This window comes from Pseudochaenichthys georgianus, chromosome 4, assembly GCF_902827115.2.
Source record: "Pseudochaenichthys georgianus chromosome 4, fPseGeo1.2, whole genome shotgun sequence".
Taxonomy (NCBI): domain Eukaryota; kingdom Metazoa; phylum Chordata; class Actinopteri; order Perciformes; family Channichthyidae; genus Pseudochaenichthys; species Pseudochaenichthys georgianus.
Genome location: NC_047506.1, coordinates 45,463,504 through 45,491,501, shown reverse-complemented (window position 1 = coordinate 45,491,501; position 27,998 = coordinate 45,463,504). Strand labels below are relative to the sequence as shown.

General features: G+C 42.1%; 1 protein-coding gene across 2 annotated transcripts; it reads right to left on the bottom strand.

The window, feature by feature from the left end:
• Nucleotides 1-224: 224 nt before the first annotated feature.
• tm2d1 (TM2 domain containing 1) lies at nucleotides 225-27,998 on the bottom strand. Of its 2 annotated transcripts, XM_034081801.2 has the most exons (7): nucleotides 27,849-27,998; nucleotides 23,898-23,971; nucleotides 21,195-21,303; nucleotides 20,887-20,978; nucleotides 18,497-18,570; nucleotides 3,098-3,225; nucleotides 225-611 (listed from the first exon to the last, which is right to left on the bottom strand). In XM_034081801.2, exons 1-6 carry the CDS (start codon nucleotides 27,980-27,982, stop codon nucleotides 3,115-3,117), a joined length of 594 nt encoding a protein of 197 aa, XP_033937692.1. In that variant the 5' UTR covers nucleotides 27,983-27,998; the 3' UTR covers nucleotides 225-611; nucleotides 3,098-3,114. The 2 variants fall into 2 exon arrangements, with proteins under 2 accessions (XP_033937692.1, XP_071059061.1); XM_071202960.1 differs by lacking the exons at nucleotides 18,497-18,570; nucleotides 27,849-27,998 and having other exon boundaries at nucleotides 23,898-24,646.

The window sequence follows — 27,998 nt, the reverse complement described above, 5'->3', positions numbered from 1 at the left end:
CAGCAGCTCATTAGCATTTAAAGCTACAGACCCAGAATGGGCACTTTTGGAACAGGGCTGAAACAGAGGGGATTATGGGATGCTGCAATGAAGTGTTTGGTGTTTCAGCCAAACCCTTCAGAGACATGTCCTGTGTAAAGATGAAACCCTCTGAAACCCTTAAATAAATCACATCCTCAGCTGTGGGACTTCAACAATTGTGTTATTTAATAAAGAGTCAAATATAGACGGAAAGCAAAAATAAACTTTATTTACAATGTCTTTGTTACATAACAGCAAAGAAACATCACAGTATAGGACAACACGTTTAAATAAGTGAGCAGCTGGTGTGATATACATGTGACCCAGAGACTAGATGTTGTGAGTTTGCTCTACAGCTGAGCTGGAAACAGCGTCACTATGCTGGAAGAAACTAATGGCTTATAGAACTGATCAATCTAACATTTGATGGATGAATCTGAAAACATGCGGAGCCAGACGAATGCTGCTTGACATGTCTTCAGTCAGGTGGCTGAAGGTTTGAATACATATCACATTCATTCTCAAGCTGTGGATGTGGAGGAAGTGAAGGATCCTCCGGTGCATGCAGTCTTCTCTGTTTCTATGACGGCCTGAACGAAGAACAAATACAAGATTTTAAGATTATTTTTCAATATTCTGTTTTAAAATCAGATATTTATATAATTACGTTTCCCTTTTTTATTCATCTTTATGTTTTACTGAAATCTTTCATTTCATGACCATTTTTTGTTTTAATATTGTACATTTATATTTGAATTATTGTATCAATAATTAATATGCACAGAGTAAAAGAATACAAGCAATATAATATTACATATCTAGCACTGAATACAATGCTGAATACATTTGTATATATAAAATAACATTTGAATGAACACCTATGAAAGGTAGCACACTGTACAAACACCACGTCCTGTAGTTAACCCTTTAGGAACACGGCACCTGGGGTTGCAATGCTACTGGATTATCATTATATTCCATCTTATCTTATTGTGGAACTAGAGTAAGTATAAAGTAGCTTAAACTGGAAATACTCAAGTTCGGTACATGTACAAACATTGTACTGAAGTAAGTATTTGAATGAAAGCCCTCCTTTCCCCGCTGTAATAACGCTGCCTTTAAGAAGTCAACACTGGATTAGATTTTATTCAGTGTCACTCTTTTATTCCCTGAGAACCTTTCCTCATGTTGAATTTACACATTACATTTCATTTAGCCGACGCTTTTATCCAAAGCCACTTACCAATGATATTAAACAGCTCAGTCCCACAGGGGAAGTGTGTGTGTGTGTGTGTGTGTGTGTGTGTGTGTGTGTGTGTGTGTGTGTGTGTGTGTGTGTGACCTTGATCTGTGAAGTTTAACTTGTACTTTCTTAATCAAGTGTTGGGTTTGATATGTTTCTTCCAATGTGTTCTGATGATCTGACTGTGATGCTCTGGATAGTTTCTATATGTGTACAAGCATCTATTTGTAAACCGATGCATCGTCACAGCCATGTTATTTTACAAAATATCAGAAAATGCTTGTTTTTAGCCTCACAATTATGAAGAAGTCCTGCTTTTCTCAGTTTAACATTATAGTGACGAGACGTTTGTATGCAGAAAAGAAATCCATACAGCCAACATCAAGCACACTTTGAATGTTTGAGAGCATAACCTATCACTTAGAGCAGGGGTGCCCAACCTTTTGTGAACCGAGAGCTACTTTTAAAGTTGCCAGTCTGCCGAGATCTACCAGTCCAAGTAGAGAGGCGGAGCCATTACTGACAGCCTACTGCCAGGTAAATACACACTACTTGTATAAAACTGACCTTTAATACTCCATAAAATACTGCAGATCCTTTATCTCACCTCTTTCTAATCTACACACATACAAGTATTTAACTGAAGTTACACAACAGTGTTCTTGATACAGAGTTGGAGTTTATTCACACGTCACTACAGTGGGTAATGTTTAAGAAACATTGAACAGTGCTGCCACATAGGACACAGGGACAAAGAAAAGACTCTGAACCCTTTCTTTGCCATTATATAAAAATAGTGTTGCTACAAAAGCATAAATGAGGCTTACTAATAAGCTACTCAGGAACCTGCGGCCAACGTGCAATAAAAGAGACAACATTTATAGAATCAAACCCTTTTTTTGTTGCATTTTAGTCGAGTATACAAATAAATGCCTTTTTAAAATAGGATGCAAGCAACACTAGTTTCTTAACCTGAATTGATAATAGACTATAATCTTGTACAATAATTTTGTACAATAATTATAATGAATAAGTTCAAACAAACTAAAACGTACAGCTGATTAATAACTGTATCCAACTTGAGTTTTTATTATATCAAAAACCTGTTGAAATGCTTCTGTTATTTTTACTGTCCCCCAAAAGCGCGTCGCAGCCTCCAAGAATGCTTCTTTCACAACTTCGCCGTCTTTGAAAGACTTCATGTGTTTCTCAAGAACGTGACTGACACGTTAAGATGCTCTGGAGCAGCCTTGCTCTTGTTGTTGGGCCTGGTGAAAATGGACTGCTGTGCATTTAGCTGTCCTCTCAGGCCCCTCCCCTTTTGGAGCGTAGGGCAGAATTAGGAGGGAATTCCGTCTCGTAGCGTTTGTGCACTGTTTTGAAATGCCGCTCCTAAATGACCCTTCTTCGATAAAGCCACGCTCGCATTGCAGATGAGACAGATGGACTTTGAATTAGAATAGATACAACAATAATCATCCTCCCACTCGGAGTGAACATTATATATTTTGGGCTTTTTTGCTTCTGCCATAATTGCGGTCTTGTGTGTGTGCGGACTGTCACTCCTGTTGACACGGACAACGTCAGCGAACTAGTGCCCACTGCCCAGCAGCCACCCGACACATGGGGTCACGCCGGCCAATCACAAAGCTTTGGTGCGTTCAAGTGCATTATTCTGGCACAGGGAGATTATGTTATAGGACATTAACGATAAAACAGAATATTGTTGTTCTATTTTTAGACACATCTCGCGATCGACTGGGAATCTCCCCGCGATCGACCGGTCGATCGACTCGTTGGGCACCCCTGCTCTAAACTCTCCAGTGAACTCACAGTGTGTGAGGCTGTGTTCACAGAGACAGATGTGGCTTCCTGTAGGTTTGGTTGGTGATGGACAGGCGGGTCAGCCGGGCGCCGTAATAATCCACGATGTAGTTCGACCCATCTGCTGGACCCACGATCTGCAGGAGGGAAAACAACAGGTAATGTTTTACACACGCGCGCACAAACTAAGGAACTGTTTTTTCAGGTGACATTTCACTTCCAGAAGACACAATACATTTGAATTTTTCAGATGATACTGCATAGTGGGTTAAAGATTACATGAACTATGCCGTCACACTGAATTGTAAAATATCTGATCCACCAAACATGGCTGACCACTTCATGATGTTAAATCTGCTGTCGGCCCCCCCACACCTTCCTGTGATGGATCTGCAGCCTGCTATTATCTAAAGCTTTTGAACAGGAAGGAGTGATTCCTTCCTTCACCTCAAGCTTCCCTCTCTCCATCCGTCTGTCTCGTCCTCTCAGAGTCCATTAGGAACTTCTACAAGCTTCATTCATCCTGCCGGCCTCGGAGGATGGATGGACGTAAATAATAATCAGAAGGTTGATGCCCGTTTATTCATCAGGCCCACAGTTCTTCACTCTACACTCTTCATGGTTCTTAAAGAGGACATGGAACAAGAACCGGAGTGTGTGGATGTGTGCGAAAAAGAAGGAAGCACCTAAGCTGCACTCTGATCAGTTTGAACAAACATAGCGAAGGGTACTCCAGACTGTTCTCCATCAATTAAGATGGTCGTAAATATACTGTTTTTTTGCCCTTTCAAAAGAAAAGTTGCACTCTAATATTTAGTTGTACCGCCTTTAGCTTTAGCACGCAGTCGCCGTGGCATCATTTCGATACGCTTCTGCAATGACACAACATTTATTTCTGTCCAGAGTTGCGTTAATTTTCCGCCAAGATCTTGTATTTATGATTGGAGAGTCGCACCGCTGCGCAAAGTCTTCTCCAGCACATCCCAAGGACTCTCAATGGGGCTGAGGTCTGGACTTCCATGTGTAGAAAGGTTGTCTCCTGCTCCCTGAAGCACTCATTCACAATGTGAGCCCCCCTGCCATTGTCCCCTTGGAAGATGGCCGTGCCGTCAGGGAAGAAAGACTCCATTGATAGAAAGACCCGGTCATTCAGTATATTCAGGTAGTCAGCTGACCTCATTCTTTGGGAACGTAGCTGAACCTAGACCATAATACTGCCCCCACAGGCTTGTGCGGTAGGCACTAGGCATGATGGGTGCATCACTTCATCCGCCTCTCTCTCTCTCTCTTAATAATGCGTTGGACAGTTCTTAACCCAATTTTAGTAGTTTCAGCAATCTCCTTAGTTGTTCTATTTCGTCCCTACTGACCGCCAGAGGCATCCATCGTACACATGCGCAGATGGAGTACCTAATAACAACAAAATCACCTGTGACCCACGTGACGACGGCTACATAGGCCGGCGTCATTAGCAGATCGGCTCCTTTTCATCTTCTCGCTTCGCGAGAGTACGGCAGCTACATTCTTGTAGCCTACAGCGTTCAGGTTTGAACGTTTGATCTGAGGGATTTCTCTGCAAGCAGCTGGCCGCGTGCAGCTTCGCGACTGACAGTCGGAGCTACGGGTTGTTAACGCGTCCTCCAGGAGCTGTGGCCGGCTGTGCAGAGCCTCGACAGACAGGTTTGTGTCAACTTGTTGTTGGTGATGGTTGTGTCCTATGGCAAGCCATTTGAGTATTTATTCCATATCCTTGTTATCAGACGGCAGCTGCCTACACTAGTTGGCTCTTTGATTTCACTTGTTAGATACTTTGCTTTACTAGTTAAATAAAACATTACACTAGTCACTCTTTTTCAGCAAATCGTGGCACTTTTGTCTGACTAGTTAGCACATAAGCCTTAATAGTTACGCCAGGAGCAGCACTTGTAGCACCAAAGTCCCAACTTGTAGACCTTTTTCAGCAACTAGTGACTATGGCAAGCCATTTGAGTATTTATTCAATTTCCTTGATATCAGACGGCAGCGGCCTACACTAGTTGGCTCCTTGATTTCACTTGTTGGATATATGGTCAAACTAGTTAGGCACTCTGCTTTACTAGTTAAATAAAACATTTCACTAGTCGCTCTTTTTCAGCAACTAGTGGCACTTTTGTCCGACTAGTTACCACGTATGCCTTACGAGTGATGCCAGGAGCAGCACTAGTAAGGCCAAAGTCCCAACGTGTAAGCTTTTTGATGAACTAGTGGCCCTCTGACCGTACTAGTGACCCTAAAAGTCTTACACGTTAACTAGTGCGCTGCAAAATCTCTGACATGTTAACTAGTCACACAAAATAAGCACAGCTAGTTAACTAGTGGCAAACATGTGTCTGCACTAGTTAACTAGTCGCACCCAGAATAACTCACTAGTTAACTAGTAAAGGCAAAAAGTTCACTAGTTAACTAGTTGACGCCTCTTTTGACCTTACTAGTTAACTAGTGGGGCTCAAACTGTCTACACGTTAACTAGTGAACCCGTTGCCCTTTACTAGTTCACTAGTGAGATGCGTTTAAATTCCACTAGTGAACTAGTGAGGCTTAAAATGTTCACTAGTTAACTAGTGGATCCCAAATGTGCACTAGTCACACTAGTTGCACAGAATGCTAATGAGGAGGAGGGGAAATAATACATCGAGGTCTCCTATTGGCCCTAAGCTATAGAGCGCCACCCAGCCAACATAGTTTATTTAACAGCTTAAATACACTGTTTTAAAATATGACCATATTTACAAACATATAAAACAAAAGTATTTTTGTTATTATGATCATATGACTGTATATCAAATGAGGTAAGAACATTGAAGACTTTAGAAAGTTGCCTTAGGACTGCAGACAGGAATATAGATCCTCTTTAAAACATTATATTAAGCTGCCATTTGAAAGGAGCTGGATTAGAAGGGCATTGTGATAACAGTGACATTATTGATGGATTGAAAGAGGAAGTAACCCTCTTCGGATCACAGCTTTGAGAGATCGCCGTGACTTCCGTAAATATTAGTCTTGGCAAATATGGAGAGGTTGTTTATCTTCATACGGATCTATCGTTATCCTGATTTTAACATCTGTCCAGTGTTTCAGCTTTATTCATTTCATGAGCACCGCTGATAAAATGTCCCACGATCACTTCCTCTACTTTTGTGTCTCGAGTGCCGGTGTTCTCACAAGAGGGCGCACATTCGCACCAACACAAACACACACACAAAGCGGAACAAAGCAGAAGCAGAAACATGTATTTCTCTGGGCAAAACACACTGACTGACTTCCCACGGACAATATGTGAACAGTAGGCACTAAATACCCGACTGATGCACCTCACGTCTTCAAGACCTTGCTAAAAACATGGCAGGAGAACGCCCCCTCAGGCTCTCCCTCCAGAGCCGAACTGACCAATCAGAATCTGGGTCCCATCTGCTTCATTTGCCTATGGCTGACTAGTTAACGTGTTGGCCATATGAACGGCAACTAGTTAACTAGTGGATACATATAAACAGCTAGAATTTTTAGCCGTGAATATTGAGGTAACAAAGGGTCAACAGCTCATGGTGGTGGGCTGCTACAGGGCTCCTTCGGCTGTCAAGGACTCTTTATCGTCTTTGGCAAAACTGTTATCGCAACTTTCCTACAAGGAAATAGTGCTGCTTGGTGATTTTAATTGGGACTGGTTAACTTCTGTGTCAGAGGATTTTAAAAACCTGTGTACCTCATTGAATTTTACCCAGATTATAGACAGTCCTACTCGCCCAAATATTAAGTCCCCAAATAAATCCTCCTTAATTGATCTAATTTTAACAAATGTTCCACATAAATACTCATCTGTGGGAGTATTTGCTAATGATGTGAGTGACCACTGTGTTGTAGCCAAAATTAGGGACACTAAGGTCCAAAAGGTTAAACCACGTATCATCACAAAGAGAGACAAAAAACACTTTGTGGAGCAGGGTTTTTTACATGATCGGTTTGATTTTGATTGGGGTAAAATCGATCTGTGTGCTGATGTAGACTGCATGGTCTTATTTTTATCTTGGTTTTATGAAAATTATAGATAGACATGCACCTCTGCGTAAATTTAGAGTGAAGGGACGAAACAATCCCTGGTTTTCTGCTGAGCTGTCCAGTCTCCTTCATGAGAGAAATAATGCTTGGGCTAAGGCTAGGAAATCAGGCTCAGAGGTAGAATGGCTACGTTTTAGGCAGCTAAGAAATAGCTTCACATCTCAAATAAAAAGTGCTAAATCAAAGTACTATTTGTCAGTTACCACAGAAAAGCTGAATAAGCCTAGGAAATTTTGGAAAGCCATAAAATCGATTTCCACTGGTGATATCCCAAATGAGCTACCTCTGTGCCTTACCACAGCATCTGGCATTATATCGGACAGGGCTACTATGCTAAATTGCTTTAATGAGCATTTTGTGTCTTGTGGCTCTCTGTTTGGCTGTGTGGCTCCTGTGAACGCTCCAATCCTTGACTCTGAACAATGTGGTCTGGAAAACCCTTTCAGTTTTACTCCTTTAACTATTGGTATTGTTCATGAAGCATTATCCAAGTTAGATCCTAGGAAACCGGCTGGCCCGGACAACGTAGAACCTTTCTTTTTAAAGATAGCTGCAGATTGTATTGCTCCACCTCTTACTTCTCTTTTTAACCTCTCCCTCAGCACGAACACAATTCCAAAAGTATGGAAGTCTGCTTATGTCTTGCCTTTACTGAAAGGAGGGGAGGCAACTATTTTAAATAACTATAGGCCAATCTCTAAATTGTCAGTTCTGGCTAAGGTGCTCGAACGACTAGTGAGTGAACAGGTAAAGGAGTTTTTATGTATAAATGATATCCTGTCTAAACATCAGTCAGGATTCAGAAAGCAACACAGCACCATCACTGCGACAATGAAAGTGGTAAATTACATTACTACTATTTTAGATAATAAGCAGAGTTGTGCAGCTCTGTTTATTGACCTTTCCAAAGCGTTTGACACCGTTGATCATCGCATTTTAAAGCAGAGGCTACTCAGTATTGGCACATCCAGCAATGCAGTGGGGTGGTTTGTGAACTACCTCTCTGAAAGGTCCCAATGTGTTCATTTTGATGGACTGTCTTCTGAATGGTTAAACATTTCTAATGGTGTACCACAAGGTTCTGTTTTAGGACCACTTTTATTCTCCATATATATTAACAGTTTAGGTGATGAAGTGGATGAAGCTACTTTACATTTTTATGCGGATGATACTGTGATGTATTGTGCAGGTCCCTCCATTAAAGAGGCTGTTGTTAAATTACAGGCTGTTTTTAACACTATTCAGACTCAGCTCTCTGAACTAAAGCTTCTTTTAAATGTGGATAAAACCAAGGTAATGCTCTTTTCAAAAGCTAAAAAGACTCCAGAGCCTGTTTTAGATATTGTAACTACCCAAGGAACAAAACTTGAAGTTGTTCCCTGTTACAAATACCTTGGTATCTGGCTTGATGATTGTCTCACTTTTAAACTTCATGTCAATAACCTGCTTAAAAGACTGAGGGTTAGACTAGGTTTCTTTTTCAGAAACAAGTCCTGTTTCTCGCTTGAGGCCAGGAAAAGGCTAGTCTCTGTGACCTTTTTACCTGTGCTGGACTATGGGGATCTGGTCTATATGAATGCACCTGCCAATTACCTGAGCAAATTGGATGCTGCGTATCACAGTGCTCTGAGATTTGTCACAAATTGTAAAGCGCTTACACATCACTGTACACTGTATACCAAGGCAGGTTTACCATCACTCTCTGTACGGAGGCTCAGTCACTGGTACACGTTTATCTATAAAGCTTTGTTGGGTAAACTCCCGTATTATATCTGCTCTCTGATCACACAGAGAGTTGCAAGCAGCTATTGTCTGAGGTCACATGATGTAGTCTTGTTAGATGTGCCAAGAGCAAGGACTGTCTCAGGTAAGACAGCTTTTATGTGCGCAGCTCCACTTGCTTGGAACAATCTTCAGCAAGAATTGAAACTGAGCAATCTCATTCCTCTGCATGTTTTTAAAGCTAGGCTAAATGAAATGCTTGCTGATACAATGGGCACTTGTAAATGTCTAACTATGTATCCTGTAAATATAATGTATGATGTCCTTTATTGTTTTATGTTTCATGTGGAATCTATATGCTGCAGGTCTCCCTTGAAAAAGAGATCTATGATCTCAATGGGACCAATCTGAATAAATAAAGGTTTGAAATGAAATGAAATATTGCAGCTTACACGTTAACTAGTGAAGGCACAATGTTCACTAGTTAACTAGTTGAAGCCTGTTTTGGTCTTCTAAGCTAAGTGAGTGAGTGAGGCTCAAAATGTGCACTAGTTAACTAGTGAGGTCCAAATTGTCCACTAGATGCACTAGTACAGGGGTCTGCAACCTTTTTGACCAAAAGAGCCATTTCGCTCCTTTTTTCCAAAAAATGTTTTGTCTGGAGCCGCAAAACATATTTCATAGTTTTGTATTGTTATATCAGACAAAAACTACAGTTTTTTTGCATTTATTAGGCTATTTATTACATGATATAAAACTGTTAACCTCTAATAAGAAACAAAGAACTTTTATAAGGAGAATTACAAATAATACACAGGCCTACTTTAAAATAAATTAAACACAGCACTTGGGGAGTCCTCTGCACATTTGAAGGGGAAACAAATATTATTAAATGGGCCCACTTTGAAATAAATAAAACAAATATATCTGGACCCTAAAAAGAGTTAAAGGTAAGAATGGAGAAACCAGCTCGAGTGCGCTAGAATTTGAAAGTACACAACCGGAAAAAATATGCCTCTTCCTTCAGACTTTCTTACAGAGTCCCTCCTCCAACACACACGAACGCACACATGACCAATGAGGGCACGATATAAGTTTGTGCCCAGATGGAAGGCTGACAGGCAGGTAGGCCATCCAGTTATTTTAGCCGGGCCGGCTCAGATGATTGGTTGTGCTTTTTACAGCGCTACGGCTTCCAGAGATTACTTTTTGTATGTATTTATTGTCAAAGCACTTAATATATACATTGCTATCGGGACGTTAAGAGCATTCCATGGAATATAACAAAAAGTGTTTTCTGAAATAAATTACATACCCCATTGAATTATGACTGTCAGCTGTCTTCCTCTCCCTCGTAAAGGCTGCACCACCGTTGACAACTTCTCTCTACATATCAGACATCCCGGTAAACCAGCATCGTTTGCTGTGAAAGCATACAACTCTGTCCACACAGAATTAAACCCTGTGTTCCTCCGGTACTTTTCTTTGATTTATCCATAGTTCGCTCATCGAGCCGGGGGTCAGGTTATTCGCCTCCAAGAAAAGGCGCTCGCGCGGGACCGGAGCAGGATGTGACGCATATTTTAGTTGACCTAATTAAAACCGTTTTGTTTTTTATTTATGTGTCACAGTATCACCTCAAAATACAACATACGAAACATTTTCAACCATCCAACAAAATATAAATAGTGCCCCCCCCCCCCCCCCCCTCCAAGCAATACACAATAGAACTCTACAAAAGACCAATACACTACAAAAACTCATTTTATTGTCATCTCATTATTGTATGAACATGTTTTAATTGGCGAGTGGATGTCACATTCTCTAGGGGGGTCCGGGGGTATGCCCCCCGGAAAGATGTTTTTTAAACATTTTAAAGTAAAATGCTTCAATCTGGTGCACTTTGAGCAGAATTACTAGATCTAGGGGGTACAACTCTAAAACACCCATATGAAAAAGATGGGTTTACATTTTAATAACCAAATAAGTATGTGAACATAACCAATAACCCATAGCCAATAACAAATAAATGTAACGTATTTTATTTTATGTTGCTCATTCATATAACATTTTTATATTTATTCATGCATATTTTTTAATATCTCCAGTTTTAAATGATATATGGAATGATTTAAAACCTGTTGTTATTTATCCTAATAATTATAAAGGTGTGCCTTGGAAATATTTGTTTACATACATTGTGACCAAACCGTTTGAGACCCACTGTGATAACTTAGACTAAAGTGAACTATCTAAACACTAAAAACAGTCCTTTACCTCACTGAGCTGTAGTTATCAGCCTCAATCGAACAACAATCCGCGGTACCGATGCATGAGCGCCCTCTCTCTCTCTCTCTCTCTCTCTTACTCGCTCGGAGGCTCGCTCGCACTTTGGCTGTGAGCTGCGGGCGCCTGATAAGTCAACATCCCCCACTTTCATCACTTACACTAAGCACAAAAAACGGGAGAGACGAGAAACTGCGATACCGTTGGCAGAAGGAAGAATGGAGAGAAATATGTGGAAATAATACCATAAATAAAATGTTACCTCATGTATAATATATGAATAATTAATTTGCAAAAATTGATTAAAGCCAATCTTAAAATGATTAAACAAACGCCTGTTTGCGACTCCTCAGTGCACACAAAAACATAACTTGGAGAAATAAATAAATACGGATATGTTATTTAAAACCACCTCGAATATGTTGTGTTAATGTTATGAAATGTTTTCTCATAAATGATGCGGGAAGCAGGAGGACAGAATTACGTCTAAACTGACACCGTTTTGCATTTCTATAGGTTGTAGATACGAGCATGGTTCTATATACTATCATGTTTAATCATGTCTTATGCTTGCAGAGACTTGATAAGTCGCTCGTAAAACACAGGAGGTATGGAAGCTAAGAACACCATGTGTGGTCAATTGTACAGCTAATATAACAACACATTAGTTGTATTTCCTTTAACTGGTGGATTATGGATATATAGTTGCTGATCGACAGCTGGGACACAAACCACCAAATACAAACAAATTATTCAGATCCAGTCGTCATGACTCCACTCCGGAGGGATTCCCCGTTCATTTCTTAGTTTCTTATCAGGGGGGGGTCTCCTGTCCCCGCTACAAACACACTGCTTGAGGAAGGCTATATGTGTATTATTTTGTCATTAACCTTTTTCGGACCACTTATTTATTTATTCTGGTGACGATCCGACCTCCATGCTGCTACTCTGGTTCAAACGGCATCCACCAAACAATAGGATTTATCTCGACCTCCCCAAAAGAACCAACATCTGACACGGTGTGAGATGTCTTTTTTAGCTGTTCTGTCCTCATTTCCTGCTCTTCTTCATGCAGTCAGTCAGAATGAATGAATGAATGAATGAATGGGCGTTTCTTTGACTATTTATAGGCACATCTGGGCGTTACGTGAAGCCCGCAAAAGCGGCACCGCATTTCGAGTCGATTGTGATTTATAAAGGGAAACAGGCGTAGGAAGTGCCGTACGCACTTTCCTCGCCGGTACGCAATGTTTTGTGAATCGGAAAATGTCGGAACATTTCTGTACCTATTTTTTGGATTTCTACTACGTAAGCCACCTGGCCCCAGGTCCTGATCTAAAACCACTATACCTAGACTCATCAAATCTGGACTGGATTATCCCAGAGGGTCTAAAGATTCTTTATAACACAGTTTGAGATTTGTGAAACCTTAATTCTATTTGTGAAAATACAAAAAAGGGAGATTTCAGTGCTTTTTTCGCATTGTCTTGTCTTTCCCTGTGCACCATGTTTGTTCGTCGTCGTCGTTTCTCATCTATATGATACCTGTTAGTCTCTTTGCTCTTGTCCATGCTGCCTGTCACGCTCCAGGTTTGTTCCTGAGGTTTTTTGTCCTGATCCTTCCTCGTACTCCCCCGGTTTTGGTTTGTTAAGTTGTTCCTTGTTTTCTTTTGTCATTCAGCTTTGGGAAATAAAGCTCGCTTTTTGCTACCTGTTCTTTTAGTCCTTTTACTGGGTCCTATTTTTCCCCAACCCTGACAACTGAGTCTGCTTCAAATTAACTCAGTATCCTCACAGGATCATTTTGTTCAAGTTAAAGCAAAACTTACTAAAGCATTCTAACTGTTTATGCTTTAACAGCAATTAATAAATGATCCAGTCATAAATAATTTGCACCGCGTTGCTATGAGACCCCACAGCGTGTTCTCAGGGTTCTGCTCTTGCTGCTTTGCTTTTGACTAAATGTTGTTGTTGTTCTGCTTTATGATTGTAATGCATGACTGTGCCAACATGTGTCTCCTCCTCCCTGCTCCTGCTTTTCAGGAGACCAGGCCTCGCAATGATGTTCTTTCTGCCAGTGCATCAGCGGTAAGAGTCACAAACGGCAGGGTCTGTCACCCAGCAGGAGCTAGGCTAACATGCTACCAGGCACAGAGCCGTAGAACACCACATACTCCAAAAGACAGACTATGTAGCTCACATCAGGGCGCAGAGCTGCTGCAGCCTCACCTGACCCAGCAGCTCTTTGGCTAAAGCTATTGAATGTTGTGTCGGAAGCATCCTGAGGCCACAGTGGCTTCAGAACATGTATATAGTCTATCTTAAAAAACATCTTGAATTTATTCGTAGAAAGTTAGTTTGTTATTTAACAGGTATGGAGACTTTTTTTAGTTTCATACATTTTCAAAAATACATTGTTAGAATTTCTAAAAAGTACTCAAACCACTAAAATAATATAAATGAAGCAAAGGGCTCCTGAAATCCTTTCACATGTACTCACCAGTGTAACGCTGCCTTGCTGGGGTCCCAGTATATTTAAACTGCATGGGATGACGGCTACTAATGAGCACTGCACATGATATATATTTGGAATGCTTTATTGATTGAAGTGGGGGCTGCATTTTGAATTCTTAAACAAGTTAGGCTTGTCAGACTGTGGCATGACCTTTGCAACACACATATAATAAAGACATGAGCATGTTTAGCAAGTTTTGATATTGATGCTGAAAAACTATGATTACTAATGTACATATAGCTTTACACTGGTATGACCTGGAACTGTGACAGGCTCTGAAAGACTCCAATCCACTTCCGTAGTTGCACTTATAAAGGGAAACAATAGCCTAACTGTCACAAAAACCAAACATTTTTAGATTTTTAGGGTTTTAGATTAGGACCTGGTCTAATGTGGTCAAGATGCGAAAAAAGCACTGAAATCTCCCTTTTTTGTATTTTCACAAATAGAATCAAGGTTTCACAAATCTAAAACTGTGTTATAAAGAATGTTTAGACTCTCTGGGATCATCTAGTCCAAATAAATCGACTATGCAGTGATTTAAGAGGTACACACACGGAGGATTGTTCTCTTAGCGCTATAAATTAAATGCCCCTTAACTTTCCCCTTAACTGCCGAATCGGAAGCTCTGAATCGGAAGCCAACTTCAGCGTCGTCAGGAACGCTGTGATCCGAAGAGGGTTACTTCCTCTTGCTATCCATCAATAATGTCCCTCTGTTTTCACAATGCTATTCTAATCCAAGCTCCTTTCAAATTGCAGCTTAACAACATGTTTTAAAGAGGATCTATATTCCTGTCTGCAGTTCTAAGGCAACTTTCTAATTTTAACAAAGTCTTCAATGTTCTTACCTAATTGGATATACAGTCATATGATCATAATTACAAAAATACTTTTGTTTTATATTTTTGTAAATATGGTCATATGACTGTATTTTAAAACACAGTGTATTTAAGCTCTTAAATAAACTATTTGGGCTGGGTGGCGCTCTATCAAGGTCTCCCATCTATAGCCAATGGGAGACCTTGATGCGTTCTTTCCTCTCCTCCTCATTAGCATTCTGTGCAACTAGTGCGACTAGTGCACATTTGGGACCCACTAGTACTACTAGTGAACATTTTAAGCCTCACTAGTTCACTAGTTGAATTTAAATGTATCTCACTAGTTAACTAGTAAAAAGCAAAGGGTTCACTAGTTAACGTGTAGACATTTTTAGTCCCACTAGTTAACTAGTGAGGTCAAAAGAGGTGTCAACTAGTGAACCTTTTGCCTTACTAGCCCTCTGGAGTGGAGTGCACCAGATGGGCGTAAAAAAGTAGGGCTTAACTCTAACGTCGGGCTTAGCTACGTCCGACGTAGTGATTCGAATTTACACCGAGTGCACCAAGCCTGACTAGTCTCGGGCGGAGCTGCGCCTGGTCTTAAGATGCACGTGAATACACGCGAAACAGTAATTGTTGCCAAGCAACGCCATTTTACCATTTTACAGACTCAGAGGACCGCAGAGAAGACGGAATTCCCACACCCACAGCGTCAGCGATGACTCAAGGGGAATCCCAAATGGCCACACCCCGAAAGAGAAAGAGGGCTTTGTCAGAGCTTCAGCGGGAACTGACGGAGAAAGAAATCGGTGCTAAAGGGCCAATGAAACTTGTCTTATAGCCCGACATGCAGTTGTGCGTTGAACATTAATCATGTCTCCCACAGTATTCTGAAAGGCCCCGTTCGCGTAGAATCTGAGCGCAATCAGCAGCTGCAAGGTTGGGGAGAGCGCAGCGTTTCGGTCTGATCCGTGCTGGAGTTGAGGGAGATCTCCTCGATTAAATCAAAAAGGGCTCGTCTGCCGAAACGAAACCTCTCTATCAGTTCACTGAATAGATGTCCAGTGGGTTTGTTCCATCACTGACGACTCTTTCTCTTCTTAATGCCCTTTCATTGTTAAACATGTAAACAAGACGCCCTGCCATCGTTAATATCCTTCTTGCCTGTTTTACGTTACTATGGATACTAGTCTGTCTTTCTGATTTACGCCTGCTCCATACTAGGCGTAAAAGTTACACCCGGGCGCAACGCATACTTAAGTCTAAGTGGTGCACGAGTCATAACTTTAGTTTGGTCTTAACCTTCGGTTCTACGTCGGACGTAGAGTTACGCCCAGCTTATGCACTCCACTCCTGGAGTTGGTGGACGCGCCGGCGCGTCCAGGTGCGCATAATTTTACGTAATTAATCATATATTTTCGATTATAGGGAGTAGAAATATGATTCAGATATCCGCGGAATCGCTGGAAGAGTAGCTTTCCAGTGGTATCTCCTGTGAGACTGTAACTAGGGCACAGCAGCCAATATGGCCGCTCAAAGCAGCTTGACTTTACACTGTGTGGGATTGGTGGATTTGTGTGTCCGTCAAGGAAATCTCGGCCGGCAGCCATCATGGTCTGAAATGACCAATGGACATCGAGAAATCACTAAGGACCTACCCACCAAGTAAAAAAAACATAAACCACGTCTCTCCCATCAGCTTACGTCTGTGTGGAGAGAGAGAGAGAGACAGAGAAAATGGCTAAAAAAAACGTTACAGTTGCCGACTTCGCTAGAGATTTATTTCGCTAGCAGCAGTGAAGATAGAGCCTCAGAACCTGAAGTCTTCGACTCTTCTGAAGAAGAAGAACTCAAAGACAACAACAACAAGGATCCATTTGGACATGGGTAAGTGTAAATATTACAGTAATAGTGTACTGGCAATGTGTAGGGAATACCGCGAAAATGAACAATAGGTTTATTGATATATTTTTTTTTTATCGAGAGTCATGAACTTTTTCTTGGGACAAAATAGACTCCATTAGCAAACGTTTACTCTGTGTTAATGTTATTTTGGTGTGTAACAGTGAGATTACATGTGTAGATGATTAAATTAATCCTTTATTCGTCCCACAACGGAGACATTTACAGTGACATGTTTTTGCCATCGATTATGTTATCATACTGTTCTGTACAGACTTTGTCATAGATTTATTTATGTGTGCCTGTTATTATTTTACCGTCCTGTACAGATGAGACTTTGTAATATGTATATATTTGTGTGTGTGTGTGTGTGTGTGTGTGAGAGCGAGAGAGAGAGGGGTTTTGATTTGAGTAGCTGCATCAGAAATGAGCTCCTGAACAAAAAAATCGAAATTGGACCTAAAAAGTGAGATATTTTATAGGAAAATCTGCAATTATTCTTCAGAATTAACTCCAAAGAAGAGTTAACGACATTGATCGACAGAAAACAGAGGAAGAAACGCAATTTTTGGATGTATTTTTGAGTTGAAACTACTAACTAGCTTTCAACTACCAACTGTGGCTGAAGGGCCTTCACCAGAGCCATCACCACCAAGGACCAGCAGACCAGCATCACTACAGCTGCCTCCACCTCCATCTGCGGCTGCCACCAGGTCAAGATACACCTCAGCACAAAGGCTCCACCACAGCCATCACCTTCAACCCAGCCAGCAAGGAGGTCTCGTGGAGGTCTCGTATAGCACTTGTACACCCCACCTACACAGCAGCCCATGCACCATCACCCCCACCTACACAGCAGCCCATGCACCATCACCCCCACCTACACAGCAGCCCATGCACCATCACCCCCACCTACACAGCAGCCCATGCACCATCACCCCCACCTACACAGCAGCCCATGCACCATCACCCCCACCTACACAGCAGCCCATGCACCATCACCCCCACCTACACAGCAGCCAGACCCACTGTCTTGGAAGACAGACAAAGACCTTGACACTGTCTTGACATTTATAATGAATAGTTGGTTGAAAGTTCTGATGTTCAATATTGTAAATAGTTAGATTTTTCAGTTTCTTATATTTATATAAATAGTTGGTTGAAAAAAACATATTTATAATAAATTGTTGGTTGAAAAAAAAGGTTGAATGCTCAATTAGTATTTGTACACATCACATGAACCTTGGTATGTAATATGAAGTCATTATTCAGTCCTGATGTATCTCAGTCCCTGCTGTGGTGAGAGTAGAGTGATAAACACCTGTTTTACTCAAAATTCGAATTACATTTTTTTCATTTTAGACATGAATTACACATTTATACACAGTGTAATTCAAATATTTTACTGCTTTTGTTATCCTAAGACTTTGGTAACCAAATCTAAAACACCAAAACAATTCGATCACATGAGTACATTTGTGTTTTCACAAGAGTTTTGAAGATTTTCCGAAAATCGAATGTCAAATTTTAAGCTTTTGAGCTACTTATCTCATCACACAGTGCACTTTATCCTGAGCACACACACTCACACTCACAGTGCGAGTCTTTCTGTGTTAGAGTTGTACTCGCTACAGGGTGCACTTTGAGGGTGTGTGACTCTGCAGACCGGTTACATGCAGAGAAAGCTACATAACACACAAGGGGACGGGTAAGAACCGGAAAAGCATGACATGGGACCTCTAATACTTTTTAAAAATACTCACATGCTTTCTAGGGTGCTTTCAACAACCATCATGGTCTTCATAAGCAGGAAGAGTGTCTTTCTTCATAACATGAAGAATGTAAGATCGGTCAAATAATCTAATCACTTATTATCTTGACAACAAAATGACTTTTCCCCTGGTATTGATATACCAAGTGGTTACATTTAACAATATTAACTCCTGCAGATGTGTGCTTAAACTCCTCAATGAGTATATGAAAAGTATTGTTTGGGAAGAGCCGAGAGTTGGTGCATGTGATGACCTGAGCAATGTGTGTTTGTTTACAGGCTGGGGGGGGTGGGACTCACCTGCATGGCGATCATGATGAAGTCAATCAGAGTGCCGATTCCACAGAAACCAACAGTGCAGAACTTCAACAGTCCTGAGAGACAGGATTCATACACTTTTAGTATATATATATATATATATATATTAGGGCTGTCAGTCGATTCAAATAGTTAATCGCGATTAATCGCACATTTTTGATCTGTTCTAAATGTACCTTAGAGGAATATTTAATACTCTTATTTAATACTCTTATCAACATATGAGTGGACACATATGCGTTATGCTAATGTTTATTATCATTTGAACAATGACAAATATTCTCATGAATATTAAACACAACAACCTCTGAATATTACAAATATTCGCCTCAATTCAACCTGGAACCTCTCATTCAATACAAATGGTGTGTGTGTGTGTGTGTGTGTGTGTGTGTGTGTGTGTGTGTGTGTGTGTGTGTGTGTGTGTGTGTGTGTGTGTGTGTGTGTGTGTGTGTGATGGATCGTTGGAGCTATGTGCAACTCAAGGCATATGCTCGAACGGGAGCTGCCTGGACGCTGCAATCATGTTGCTGCAATCATGAGTGTGCTGACTTCTCCTACAATGTCCCGCTGTCTGCTTCCTGCATCAAGTCAAGTGCTCGGCGCAGTTGTGTGGATAGGGCGCTCCTCTGTTTTCATTTAAACAGCTCCTTATATCCGTTAGCGCAGCTAGCTAGCACCCGATGCTAACGACAACAATGCACGTAAGGTCTCTCTCTCGCTCGGGCCACACATACACCCTCCTTTTGCGTTAACGCGTTATTAACGCGTTAACTTGACAGCCCTAATATATATATATATATATACGTGTATATGTGTCAGCCCTACATGTGATTCTCTTAAGAAAAGACAATGCATTATTTTAAGGAAGTTCTTGTGCCAGAGCCACACAAGATTATGACATCTTTTATTAATGTACTGATCCTCTTCCTGCTCCTCAGAAGATGAAGCTTCTCAGATATTGTGATCGCTATGATTTAAACTCTAGCCGCACTCTGAGGAGAACTCTTCTGTTTCAATCGTGTTGGTACTGAGCTCTGCAGTATGTATTTTGTGCGATCAGAACACTTAACTGTTACATCTTTTGTCTGACCTGTGGAGCTCTTGAACAAAACCCGCCTGTGAAATTAATATATAGATCTGACTTGGCTCGGCACGCCTCAGTTTGGCTCTGTCCGGGCTGACTGGTGCCAGACCAGGCCAGGTGCAGCTGGCTGTCATCCATCCATCCATCCATCCATCCATCCATCCATCCATCCATCCATCACATCCATCACATCCATCCACACACACACACACACACACACACACACACACACACACACACACACACACACACACACACACACACACACACACACACACACACACACACACACACACACACACACACACACACACACACACACACACACACACACACACACACACACACACACACACACACACACACACACACACACACACACACACACACACACACACACACACACACACACACACACACACACACACACACACACACACACACACACACACACACACACACACACACACACACACACACACTAAAGGGCAACACCGCAAAGTGTCCGCAGTACTGCAGGAAGTTCAGAAGCTGAGCGCGATCAGCTGCAGGTCCTCTAACCACCACTAGGCGGCTCCTGGAAAACAGTGGACCATTTCTCTTCTAAATTGACTTTAAGTGGAAAGTGTGAACGTTACTATGTTCTTTAGATAAAGAGTAGTACAAAGTAAATCCATAAAATCAAGCTTCCTCTCCTCCCTCCTGTGGTATCGTCTGTCCAGTCACAAAAGGTTGTTTCTTTCAGGGTGTGTGTGTGTGTGTGTGTGTTTTCAGTTACTCAGATTACTGCCTTCATCGCAATTCATATATTTCTACATTTCAATTTGAATAAGATTCTTGATCTTTGCAGTACTACAACTGTTGAGGTTTCTTTCTAAGACTGGACTATACAGTCATACAATCACATTTAGCTTTTATATTGATCCATATATTGATAATTATCTCAATACTTATAAAATAGGTAATATCAGAAAATAAATGAATATCAGGATGTTCCAAAACATTGCAAATCATTTATTTGTATCATCGTTATTATTTTGTTATTATTAATATGATATTATAAGATTCTATCATGTACATTAGTGACATGCTTTTATCACCTAGTCATTTATATGACTTTGTTTTCTGTCATTCACCAAAATACAGTTTCTAGAGGCCGATTCTTGATCTGGAAAAACAAGGAGATGAATTTGTTTGTGTCTGCCACAGCTATGAGAAACAACAACATCAAATGAAACACCATGTTAGTGTGTGTGTGTGTGTGTGTGTGTGTGTGTGTGTGTACCTAGAGCAGGGTATCCCAGGTAGAAGCGGTCTGCTCCCAGCCAGCCCAGGAACAGAGACAGAGCCACGGCTACTTTGTAGGAGTAACCACTCCTGAGAGGGAATGCATTCACATGTGAACAGTGATCAATAAGAATCATTATAAGCATCATTTAGCATGTTGTTATTGCATTTGTCAAAACACCATTATAATGTTCCACATAACAGTAACACACATATCTGAAGTAATCCTGCAGCAGTTTATCCTCTCAAAGGGAACTAGTGGTGTGTGTGTGTGTGTGTGTGTGTGTGTGTGTGTGTGTAACTCACACATTTCTGCAGGGGATGGTTTTGTTGAAGCCCACCTCCTCCCCGCTAAACCTGAACTCTGTCCCGTTAGAGAGCCGACAGCTGATGTTTGGAGCTGGGAGGCACTCAACTGCGCACGCACACACACACACACACACACACACACACACACACACACACACACACACACACACACACACACACACACACACACACACACACACACACACACACACACACACACACACACACACACACACACACACACACACACACACACACACACACACACACACACACACACACACACACACACACACACACACACACACACACACACACACACACACACACACACACACACACACACACACACACACACACACACACACACACACACACACTAAACTTAATCATTGTTATATGCAGAAAAATTACAAAGGCAATTGAACACAAAGTGAAAATCTTCTGGCTTTAACCGAAACAAACTACAGTAAAGATAATAAACAATGGAGGTCAAAGGTTAAGTGATGATATAGACAGGGGCCCTTTCTCATTTCATCAAATCCCCCTCCTCAACTCCTCGGTCCTCCGGTAGTGACCCGGAAATGAATTTCAGCGCGCCATGTTGAAGGATATCTCATTTCTCTAAATACACTTCGAGGACCGAGCATCGAGCGTCGAGGAGGCTCTCTGAAGGAGCTCTAACCGAGGAGAGAGGAGGCTCTCTGGAGGAGCTCTAACCGAGGAGAGAGGAGAGAGGAGGCTCTCTGGAGGAGCTCTAACCGAGGAGAGAGGAGGCTCTCTGGAGGAGCTCTAACCGAGGAGAGAGGAGGCTCTCTGGAGGAGCTCTAACCGAGGAGAGAGGAGGCTCTCTGGAGGAGCTCTAACCGAGGAGAGAGGAAAGAGGAGGCTCTCTGGAGGAGCTCTAACCGAGGAGAGAGGAGAGAGGAGGCTCTCTGGAGGAGCTCTAACCGAGGAGAGAGGAGAGAGGAGGCTCTCTGGAGGAGCTCTAACCGAGTAGAGAGGAGAGAGGAGAGAGGAGGCTCTCTGGAGGAGCTCTAACCGAGGAGAGAGGAGAGAGGAGGCTCTCTGGAGGAGCTCTAACCGAGGAGAGAGGAGGCTCTCTGGAGGAGCTCTAACCGAGGAGAGAGGAGAGAGGAGGCTCTCTGGAGGAGCTCTAACCGAGTAGAGAGGAGAGAGGAGCGAGGAGGCTCTCTGGAGGAGCTCTAACCGAGGAGAGAGGAGAGAGGAGGCTCTCTGGAGGAGCTCTAACCGAGGAGAGAGGAGAGAGGAGGCTCTCTGGAGGACCTATAACCGAGGATACACTGATGGGTCCTCCACGGCTCCTTGGTGGATGCATTTCCGGGAACAGAGATGTTTCAAAGAGGCGTGACGCACGGCCGGACTTATCTCAGCCAATCACAGCTCTGCATGCATCCCCTGGATATTATCTTATTAACTGCTCTCATCGTGACGGATGTTTTCAGAGAGAACAGCTGTGAGGTCGTGCAGAAAGCAGAGCAGAGTGTAAAATATATATCACTCAGTAGAACAGACCTACTCTCTTTATTTGCTGTAGTTTAGTAGATATCTACAAAGAGTCCAGATTTTTCTAAAACCATTTAGTGCTTCACAATAAAATACACAACGGCTGTAGCCTGTTTTAGGAACTGTGCGTGTGTGTGTAGGTGTGTGTTGTACAGTGTGTAGGTGTGTGTGGTACAGTGTGTAGGTGTGTGTGTGTGTGTTGTACAGTGTGTAGGTGTGTGTGGTACAGTGTGTAGGTGTGTGTGGTACAGTGTGTAGGTGTGTGTGTGTGTGTTGTACAGTGTGTAGGTGTGTGTTGTACAGTGTGTAGGTGTGTGTGGTACAGTGTGTAGGTGTGTGTGTGTGTGTTGTACAGTGTGTAGGTGTGTGTTGTACAGTGTGTAGGTGTGTGTGGTACAGTGTGTAGGTGTGTGTGGTACAGTGTGTAGGTGTGTGTGTGTGTGTTGTACAGTGTGTAGGTGTGTGTGGTACAGTGTGTAGGTGTGTGTGTGTGTGTTGTACAGTGTGTAGGTGTGTGTGTTGTACAGTGCGTAGATGCAGCGGACAGACGGGTCTCAGTTGGTTTGGTGTCCTCTGCTTACTTGGGGGGGGGGGGGGGGGGTATATCCAGTCTCTGATAGTGTTACGTTATTATGAGAGTGCTCTGTTTGATTCTGAAATTGTATATATTTATATAAATATATAGCCTATATGTGTGTGTGTGTGTGTGTGTGTGTGTGTGTGTGTGTGTGTGTCCACATCTGTAGCCTGTTATTGTCTCATGACACCGCACTGTGAATGAATCAAAGTAAGTATAGAAGTCATCATGAACACATGTGTCCGTCAGACAGAGGCTGCTGAGCCTCCTGTCATCATTAATGGACGTCTCTTTAAGATGACCGCTCAGAGGAGAGGAGTTCTCATTTCTCTCACCGCCTGCTGCTTCCTCTCCTCTCTCCTCGGCTCCTCCGCTCGCATCTCCTGTGGGCGGGACTAAGTATCGAGGATAGGAGTCGAGGAGGGGAGTTAGAGAAATGAGAAAGGGCCCGGGTCAACACATCTGAGACGATGACGTGGAACAGCTCCTATTCACACCTTTCCCTAATTGCCCTGCAGGACTGAAAGACGAACATCACGTGCTTGTGAGACCGTGTGAACACAACATGGGGAAGAAGACATCATGTGACCTCTCACCCCAGGCCGTCACGTCCCTGCAGTTCTCCGGCTCCTGGGTGGATTCATCTATCTTGGGATCTTTGCAGAGATACATGAGGAGAGTGAAGGACTCCAACCAGCCGACACAGCACATCCTCAGTGTTTCCTCTTTGAGTTATCACTAGTCTGCATTCTACTTCCTTTCACTCATTGTTATACTCTTTCAGATGTTACATCAGAATCATTCTGTTCTTCTGCTGATGCTCTTTAATAGTATCCTGAATGGTCTGTTTTCATTTGAGCAGTGTTAGACATGATGTCTTTTTCTTTCTTTCTTTTCAAATGTATTATCACATTTATAATCCCCTACCTAACATACATGTATATACAGATATTCGGTCTACTCCCTTTCCCTTTTGTGCAGCTGTGATTGGATGCTGTGGCTAACTCAGAAACAGCTCTACACTAAATGCTATCTCTCTATACTGAAACGTGTTTCTAATACTTTGCTGTGTGCATATGAACACAGCTTGGTATAACACTAGAACTCAACAGCAGAGCAGACTACATTGTTCTGAAGTTGGAACATGTGTGCCTCATCCCAGTCCCTGTAACATTTGAAAGTGATGTCAGAAAAAACATTTATGTTCGTCAGAAACGGTATAATGACTCCAAACATGATAGAACGGTGTCCAGCAGAGCTGCATCGGACGCTCTGTTCCGATGCAGCTCTGAGGAACTAGGGGGTGTTGGCGGGGATGAGGGGCAGGCAGCAGCGCACACATTCTGAATCACTTTGTGATGTCCTTTTTTTCTGTAGAGGAAATCAAGAAACCGTAACTCAGTTTATTTGTTGTTTGAGGTGCAATATATGACTCGGCAGCTTTTACATTTCAAACCATATCAAAGTGTGTTTTTCTAGAACAAACCCTGATTAGCTTCAGATCAACTAGCAACTGAGTTAGGGTTGCAGCATTGATATTAGTAATAACATGTATTGTTAGCAGTGATCAGGTGGGTACTGAGTGTGAACAAGCAGCTATACATGCACATATTGTGAGTATGTTACTGTGTGATATGAATACGGCTGTCACAAGGACGGATACAGGAAAGCACTCCTGCCTACTGCCATAACTCTGTACAACACATCCCCTCTGCTCCACAGCTTCTCTTGGATAACTGGACTCACAAAGTACATTTATATTCCATTTAGGGCTGTCAAGTTAACGCGTTGCAAACAAATAATTAACGCCACTAATTATTTTAACGCGATTAACGCATGTGTATTTTTTTCCCTCGGCCGCCCCGTAGTTTCAGAGCGCATCGACTTTAAAATACCATCCACAAGCTGATGCTGCTGACAGCCCCGCCCACGCAGATGTACGGCGGCTCAGTCGGGGCAAGGTGCTCCAGCGTTTTCTGGGTTTGCCACCAGAGATCATCAGTTTGCTGAAGTCGAGGAACGAGGAGTATGAGCAGCTGTCCGACGATACTTGGTTATTGGACTTGGGGTTCCTTACCGATCTGACTGCAACACTCAATGACCGTAACCGAGAAGTGCAAGGGAAAGACCGAGAGCTTGGTCTGAGTGAAGCTCAGTTTGTGGACCTGTCAGTTAAGAAATGCGAGGCTGACACACTTCCCAAATCTTGAAAAGGTGTCACAAAACCTCACAGACAAAACGGCTTTCCATCCTGAACAATTCTGCGCCCATTTGAACAAACTGACATCAGAATTTGGTGCTCGATTTGTGGAGCTACAAGACATGGGGCAAGCCGTTTTGTATCAAACGCTTTCCTCAGCGTTGACATTGAACAGCTGTCAGCTGAAATGCAGGAGGTGTTTACATTACCTATGGCAGAGTTCCCGTCAGCCGGTAATTACCGGACTATGACCGGTAAAATATGCTGAAGACCGGCAAATCTAAATCTCTCCGGTCAAAGTGTCCGTTCAAAATAATTTCCGCTTAGCGCAATACCACATCAGTTGCGCAACTTGCGCCACTTATGTGACAGACAGAAGAGTCAATTATAATGCCTAACACGTAATGTGGAGAAAGAGATCTATGGGTTGATTGTGCGTTGATCTGTTGGTAATGCCTCGGGGTTCCGGTGGGCATGTAAACAAATGCATAATGCTGCGCTATACTTTGTGGCCTCACCCTGTTGCATAGCGACACTTATTGTGTAGTTGTCTTTTAATAAGCTCATATCATTAGCTAGAACTAGCTGGATCTGATCGATATGGACATAAACGCGAGTGAAGTCTGATCTGACGGGAGAGAGAGATCAGCTGCTGCTGACGAGTCGACACGCAGCTCTGCATGATCACATGCAGCGGTGAGCGGACAAAACACACACTTCAGGTTAGAATATCACACGTAGCTATTTTAATGACCTCTCAAACTACCTACACTAGTTATAGATATGTTTAGTTTCACTGTCGGTGTCGGGTCACTCATTACTGATCCTCGAGCTGCATGATACTGACGGGCTGTCAGGAGAGGGAGAGCGCTCCGTTTATTATTCCCGTGTTATTGTAAATTACTGTACACGTTGGAATAATGTAGTTAATCTACTATAATTAGTTTAATATTGAATCATATCAATTTGTTTTAAAGCTCAATAAATAACAAAGAAGACCTTTGACCGGCACTTTTCTCATTTTGTCCGGAAGATTGAAACTTTAACGGACATGTTGACAGGCGAAAAGATATTCTAACGGGAACTCTGACCTATGGGTGTTGACATGGAGATCATTGAAATGCAAAGCGACATTGAAGGCCAGAGCAAGAGATCAGGACTTTTGGTCACTCGTGAGAGAGAGAGGTGTCCACTGATTGTGCCATGTGCGCTTAAACTGAAGGCCTACTTTGGCTCCACATACGAAACGGCCTTTTCACAAATGAAAATAATTAAATCCAAGTATAGAACTCGTATGACTGACGCACATCTTACTGACTGCCTCCGGCTGGAAATCACTAACCATCAGCCAGACTTCAAAAGGCTTACAGATAACGTGCAGTCACAGCAGGCTGATAGAGCAACTTGAGCATTGACAATATATTGTGCATTGAACAGAGCAACTTAATATGGATTACATTGAACTGGAGGCTAATATCTGTACATGTGAATATTACTAAGTGAACTGAGAAACTAAATATAGTGCATTGAACAGATACTGTAAATATTAATAGTTTGTATTGAACAGATATGCCTACCGCAAATATGTATATTGTACATTGCACAGATAACTGTGCATAACTGTGTCTCTCTTTGTGTGCGTCTTTACACGTACATTGAGCCTGTTGTAACATAAATTGATTGCAAAAATAAATATGACGATGAATAGTCTTACTCCTAAGTGGGTTTTTTGGAAGATATCGGATTGGTAGATCTCGGTTTACATTTTGGAATAAAAAGTGATCTTGGGCTTGAAAAGGTTGGTTAACTTACCACTGGTTTATAGATGTGTTATCTTCACAGTCATCTTTATATTTTCTACTTTTTGATGCTGTTTTATTTCTATTTTGAGATGTTTACATTTTAGAATTGTTTATTTAAACTCTTTTAATTTATAATGATGTGCAATGCCTTGTTTTTTATGCTGCGGCAACGCAAACAAATCAATTTGGGATCAATAAAGTAAATCTTATCTTATACTTAAAGGATGTGGAAGTGCAATGAGAACATATATAAACCGGATGTTGTTATTATCCTATTAGAACAGAAACACTTCTACATGGGGGTTAAGACGTAAATGCATAGAGCGTCCTGTCTCTAAAGCAGTTCATTATTCCCAAAGTAAGCACTTTATAACACAACACAGCGAACATGTGTTATTATAACACTGTATGTAATGTTTATTGTTATTTTAGCTGATACGTTAACATTAAATAGAGCTTAGCTAGCTGCGGCTAATGTTAGCGAACAAGGTGACTGGTCTTCTGTTCATTCAGATTAACGCGAGTCAGCAGTAATACAAGGATACTGTCCCAGTCTGAGGTTGTCGCAGCTATCCACTTCCTCCGCCAGAACGAGCTTTAAATGAGAGTAAACAGAGTAAAATATGAGGGTCCAAACCCCGGAGCGTAAACTCACCAGCCGTCTCCAGGAGGACGCCATGTCTAATTCTGTTACG